The sequence below is a fragment of the Silurus meridionalis genome, chromosome 13 (genome assembly GCF_014805685.1).
Source record: "Silurus meridionalis isolate SWU-2019-XX chromosome 13, ASM1480568v1, whole genome shotgun sequence".
NCBI lineage: Eukaryota > Metazoa > Chordata > Actinopteri > Siluriformes > Siluridae > Silurus > Silurus meridionalis.
The window spans coordinates 11,297,236-11,303,888 of NC_060896.1; the positions used below are offsets into that span (position 1 = coordinate 11,297,236).

At 36.1% G+C, this 6,653-nt stretch overlaps 1 protein-coding gene across 1 annotated transcript in view; it reads right to left on the bottom strand.

Moving 5' to 3' along the window:
* Window positions 1-521: 521 nt before the first annotated feature.
* sspn (sarcospan (Kras oncogene-associated gene)) overlaps window positions 522-6,653 on the bottom strand; it is a 6,423-nt gene continuing 291 nt past the window's right edge. The window contains exons 1-3 of the mRNA XM_046865329.1: window positions 6,460-6,653; window positions 3,879-3,965; window positions 522-1,807 (exon numbers count right to left, since the gene is read on the bottom strand). The exon at window positions 6,460-6,653 is cut by the window's right edge and continues 291 nt beyond it. Of these exons, the coding sequence (XP_046721285.1) occupies window positions 1,448-1,807; window positions 3,879-3,965; window positions 6,460-6,653 (641 nt within the window). The 3' untranslated portion in view covers window positions 522-1,447. The remainder of the gene's footprint in view (window positions 1,808-3,878; window positions 3,966-6,459) is intronic.

The following is a 6,653-nucleotide window of genomic DNA, read 5'->3' on the forward strand; positions in this document are numbered from 1 at the left end:
GCCTGTATTCAAAGTGTCAAACTTCAAAAAACATACACTCTGAGCATTGTCTGCTGTACTGGCACAAATTATTGAATATACAGTACTCTTTAGATGTTGAGATGTTAGATAGGGTTTTTTTTTCTTTGTATTTGTTTCTTTGTATTTGTATTGGATATGTAAAAAGGTAATTTAGTGTAAAACCAGTTATAATTATCAGGCAGTGACCTGATGTGTGTCTGAGTACCCCCTGTGTCCCCCTCTGACCCCTCCATCTCTGCTGCTGACAGTAGCGCTGCTGTTTATCCACTGTGTAAGCAAAGACTTCATACCAAAAGCCAGTCTTTTGACTAGACATGATTTACAACTGCCTGTCTGTGTGCAGGACTATTTCAGTTAGTGATCTTATACTTATTATTGCGAATAAGCAAGTCTAAGCAAGGAGAGCAAATGCAGCCAACAAGGTTTGGTTTCATTACAAACAATGAAAAATGTTAAATGATGTTTGTGAGGATAGAAAAATACAAAAAAGTATACAAGTATCAGTAAAACAGTATTATATTTGTCAAAATGTAACATATAAAACAATAAAAAGGGCAGTTGGTTCAGATAAAAAAATAGTCGTATACTTTAGAATATGCATTGTAATATCAGGACATATTTGACCAAGATACAGTATGAATATTACAATATTTAACATAGATATGTCTCAAGATTTTTGCACCTGGTCTCTGTTGTGTGCGAATTATTAAAAATGTTAACATTATCCTTGGATTTGTTTTTGGAATACAAAATAGACATCATCCTAAAACACACACACATCAGTGTGTTTCAAGTAACCCTTTTAATTCAAATGACAATTTACTTAGGCTAATAAATTTACACTATACTATAGTGATTTCTACTATGATTGCACAATTGTTGCTATGCATTTTAATCCCCGTTTTAAGCACCAAAGCCTTAAGACAAGCAGGATTTAAAAATGATGTATTCAGATGTAAAAACGTGTCACTTATTTCTTTTTTGTTGAGAACGTAACACTGGGGTTTTGTCATAAACCTGCTATCTATTAAGGCCATCAGTCTGATATGCAAATCCTATGCAAACAGAGTGAATATGTAGCTCTCACAGAATGACAGCTGTCCTGTTGGATCACACATACAACCTGTTAGATAAGAATATCCTTCTTGACACCAGCAAAAGCAAGTATACATTTATATTAGTGGAAATGTCCAGACATCAATAAAGAAAAATAGATGAGCTTTAAAGAGGACAAGAAACTGTAATTTGCCACCACTCTACAGTACACTACCAACATTCTAAATGTATCTCTACACTCACACAAATAGACATGTGGTGGGAAATTCTGGACTTTCCCTCAACACACTCAAAATGCTCCACGTGTTTTGTTCCCAGGAGAACGTCTTGTCCTTTCTCCCAGTGCCAAGCCCCTGTCCCTGCCCTTCTTTTAAACTTTCTGCCATTGCTGAGTGGAGGGTGAGCATATCTGCAAGCCCACGAAGAACACCTGGTAGCGGTGCTTCCACATGATGAAAGCTCCTAGCAAGCACACGATGGCCTGAGACAGATTGAGCACCATCTGCAGCAGGTAATACAGCATGAGAGTGCTTGTGACAGCAGTGCAGTCCGACACCTCGGCGTATGTGAAGGTGCGTGCAATGGGGTCTTCTGGCTCCAGTGTGCAGATACAGTCTCGGCCTATCTCCCTGCATATGAAGCCATTGGTCAAAGAGTAGTGGTGGCCCTGGAAGGCGATGACTATAATAGAGATGATTAGACCCACTGAACACAGCAGGAAGTACACAAGCTGAAAGTACAAGCATAAACTTTGGTTAATAGGATGTCTTTGTTTGGTAATGACATACATATTCTTGTGCACTATATGGCCGAAAGAATGGGGAGGACTAACTATGACCCCTATATGTGGGCCTTTCCCAGACTTTTACCACTAAACTGGAAGCACAGAATTGTTTGGAATGCCTTTGAATGCTGTAGCATTAGGATTTCTCTTCATTAAAACTAAGGGGCCCAGTGACAATACTCTTATGCACAATGTTAGCCTATAAATATATGTTTTAATTTTAGGTTGATTGGAAAGGTTGATCTCAAGTTATCTGCACAGAACCCTTACCTTAACCCAATTATTACACCTTTAGGGTTAACTGGAATTCTGACTTCATGCCAGGCCTCATGTTCTTGCAGCTACATGAATATAAATCCCCAATCAACATTCCAAAATCAAGTGAAAACCCTTTACATAAGAGTGTAGGTTGTTATGGCAGCAAGAAAGGGGGTAGATCTATAATAATCCAATGCTTTTGAAATGAGATTTTCAACCAGCACATGTGTGGCTTAGGGTCCAGTATCCACCCATTTTTGTTCATAGAGTGCAGCAGTAAATACAGTATTATATATACTATATACTGTGTGTATATATATATATATATATATATATATATATATATATATATATATATATATATATATATATATATATATAAATATTATTTCTTTCACAAAGTTTTTAAACCAATACTGTAAACAGACAACACTATGACCTTAAATCATTATAGACAAACAATACATAACTATACGCCAAAGTAAAACTATAAAACCATGTGTGTGCAGAACATATCAAAGTCCTAGGCCAAGTATGTTTTCTACTTCACCTTTGTCTAAACACCACCTACATTATGCTCATAAGTAAATTTTCTATAGATAGACACAGATGCACCTTGGCTTCATTATCTCCTGCCTGCAAATGCAAAAAGTGAAACTGAGAGCTCTAAATTCAAAAGTCTAGTAGGTGCAAATCTCAAACTAGGTGCAAAAACCCACACTTGCAGTATATTAAAACAGTGAACATTAGTTACTTTTTTAAATCAAGTATTGAAGAGCAAATGTATTACATAGCAACGTGTATTTTTTTTTTTTTACTTTTGTTACCCACATACTGTACAATCATTACATATACAGCCAGACCCCATTAACACTTTACCGACATCAAAGGTATCACATGGAATCCACTTAAACTCTAAACCTTTTATCTCCATAAATGTTCTTTCTGTTTAAAGCTTTTCTTAGTTAAGTCCTAAATTTTGTTGTCATAGATGGTTGATGCAATATTTTGTTAAACCCCTAGATTTAAATATGAACGTCTATAATTCAATCACATTTTACCTGCTTCATTCCACATTCTTTTTTTGATGAAAGCAAAATACAGAAACAAAATTTGTCATGGTCTAAATACCTATTGACATGACTGCATCTAAAGGACAATGGACACTTCGTTGACAATCTCCTGTTTGCTTCCCTGATCAATGCTCTCGGACTTCTCTATGCACAATGGACTTCTTTAGGAATATTTTTTATAATGGTACCCATTGCTTTTTTATATAATGAATTCAGTTGCAACGTAGAAGTCTTACAGGATCCCTTAAATGTGATCCCACAGTAACATGTTTATAATGAGATCATGTGGCACTTTAACTGCACAGAGTTCATTTTGGGCTTTCATCCTTGCTTATGCAAGTTTATATAAGACTCATTTCCTTCATATATGTATACTGCACAATAGTTACAGTATTATTACAGTATTATTATTATTATTTACTATTAAATGTAATAGGTTTATGTGCATGTAGTTTAAAATGGGTAATTTTGAGCCTTAGTTTTGTATTAGCCATTTCACTTCTGTCCTGGTGGTGCTGTAATGCAGCTCGGCACACATTTCAGGTGTCTATGACCAATTATACAATCCATTGCTAATGTGCAAATGGAAAAGCTGAAGTGTTTCTAATTATATTTTCTCTCATCTTCCTCTTTCTTGTCTTTATTTCTCTTTTTCAACTTATTTTCCCTTTCACCTTTATTCTCACCTTTATGATGAATTGTGTGTAGGTCCTCTCATCAGGCAAATAGGTGATGAAATAGAGCACAAAGCCCAGGACAGATACAATGCACAACTGCAACAAAGCAAAGAGATTATTGTTTTAATGCAAAGAATTCTGACCCCGACAGTAGAAAAATATTTTCGGCACCAAAATGAATACAGTTCTATCATATTGTGCTCTGTGCGAAGCATGAGAAGCATATGTGCCTAAACGTGTTTAAAAACACGTCATTGTGTCTCGAGGCTGCTTGATTGGACTAATCTTATTTGCCGGTCTATTCATTTCTGTGTTTCTGCCAGGCTTTCTGTGATTGTTGTAATTAGCATTGTGCAACTCAGCGCTTGCTTGTCATCTGATAATATAATCACTGATTTTCCAAATTGAATATCTTTTCCCTCCTTTCTAAGATAGCACACTCTTTCTTAGTCCTCCAGGAGTCTTGTGACCAACATGTCGTGTTCAATTTAATTGTTATTTTCCGGGTTCTTAAGTAGAGAAATCTTGATGACACCAGTGTTTTTTCTTACAGCACTGGTCTCGTGAGTGGTGAACTGAGGATATCCAGAAACACTGCATTGTGTAAATGCATGTTTGTGTGTTTGAGACCTTGCACCTGGCATTCAACATCTCACATGATACGACAATAAAAATATAGCTTCAGTTCTGGTGCAGTATTGATGGATAAAGGATAATAGCTATAAAACAGTTTTCCAGTCACAAAACCAATTAAAATGTCACCAAAGGTGTGTGGTTATCAGTGCTATGGCAGTAAGAAAAGCAAAAACTAAAGGAATGATCATACCCAGAATTATTGTCACATTAATGATATAAAACATTATTAAAACTAAATGGCATTATTAGTTGTAATACATTTTCCCCAACAATTCACTTGATTTAATATTGGCATCTCTTACGATTAATATTTTGTGGCGTCTGCTTTGGAATAACAGCACTGAGTAGTTTTAATAATGTCTAAATAGTTTGGAGACTCCTTTATGCAAATCATTTTAGACATCTTTTTAATCTTAGTTCAGATCACAGGTTTCAAAGCAGTAGCTATCAAATCTAGAGATTAAGGTGATCAGGTTACTGTGCTTTTCTTCAAACATTTCTGTCTTTCTGAAAGCATATTTGGCTTTTCTTTGTTTTGAATGCTCTATCTATGGGCACTTTCTAGCTGAGGGAATGAAATTTCTGTCTGGACTACTTGGTAATTGGTAGTCAGATTTATGATACCGTTAATCTTCACAAGAGCCCCTGAACCACAAACCATAAAACAGCCACAAACATCAATAATTCACATCAATATTATACAAGTTATCATACAATTTTCACTTGCATTTTAATCTTGTCCTTTTTTTGTCACCAAACCTAATGATTTTTTCCATGACCAAAAAGTTCTCATTCTAATCTCATTTAACGGTAAAACACCATACCTAATTAGCTATGAAAGATCTTTTCCGATGCAATGCTTCCAAACAGTGTATTGTTGTGAAAGTAGTATTTAACCGGCAATTACAACTATACAATTCATACTCATTTACCCTGCTCCTTAAAATGGGGGACAATACACCCATGGATTTTAATGCTTGCAAATTTCCAGCTGTTTCACACATGTGAAGATTTTTTCTTATAACCCAAATTGTGTATAATGATATCTTAGGTGCTTATGTATCTAGGTTTTTCAAAAATGATCTTTTACCTAATATGTGCAGGCAACCACCGTCTCTATCTTTTGTTGTTTTTTTCCCCCAAGATTTTTCCCCATGTGTGCAACTTTATATTCATACCACAGGACATGACATGCTTAAAGGTAAAGTTTTTGGAAATTGACATAAAATAAACATTTGCATTAAATTAAGTTTTTCAATAATGAAAATTTATTTGCATTGACTTAAAACTAACTTTAACTCTCACCACATATTTTATATCATAGGTAGTGTTACCTTTAAAAATAATTGACTATTTTCATGTGGTCTGAAGATCATATACATATACTACACAGAGCTCAGAACTGAACCAAAAGTGTGGAGCTGTGAGACTCTCTGTGCCATCATGGATTGTTAACTTGATAGTCTAGATTTTTTTCTCAGCAACAGCAAAAATAGTTGTGTTAACTGGATACACAATCAGGACAGAGTTAGATTTAGAACACTGATCATCATATATGCCAAGATGAACCAAATATTAAGACAGAGAATTGAGCGGGAAAACAAAATTTGACAAGATCTAAAAAAACTTATATCTGGAACAATCAGAGTAAACATCTGACATAATTGATTTTGAGCACAGAAATTTTAATTGATTCTCAGTAAAGCTGTATGCTGGTGTGCTCAGGGTTAGTAATGTTGAAAAGTTTCTGCTCAGGTACACAGTATAGAAATGTTTCTACATAAAATACATGCACACTGAAACAGTTTAATTTGAAATGAGGCTCCAGTACAGATGCAGTAATGGTGGCGTAGCTACTGGCACAGTAAGGTGGAGTGAAATGCTGGCCTCATGCAGGGCCCTGGCAGTGAAAAAGCATGCTGGGAGCTGAGGAAGAGGATGGTTAGATGCTTACAGTGATTCCAGCCCAATGGGGTGTCTCCCTGGCCAGCAGAGAGGGGCTGATGGTGGTCATGAGGAAGGCAATGACCGTGATAGCGATGCCCAGTATCAGCTGAAGCAGGGCAATAAGCAGTGGGAAGCGGCAGCCGCAGCATGTATGGCTTCTCTCAGCGTCTGGGCCTCCTCGATCCTGCTTGGCCTTCTTCT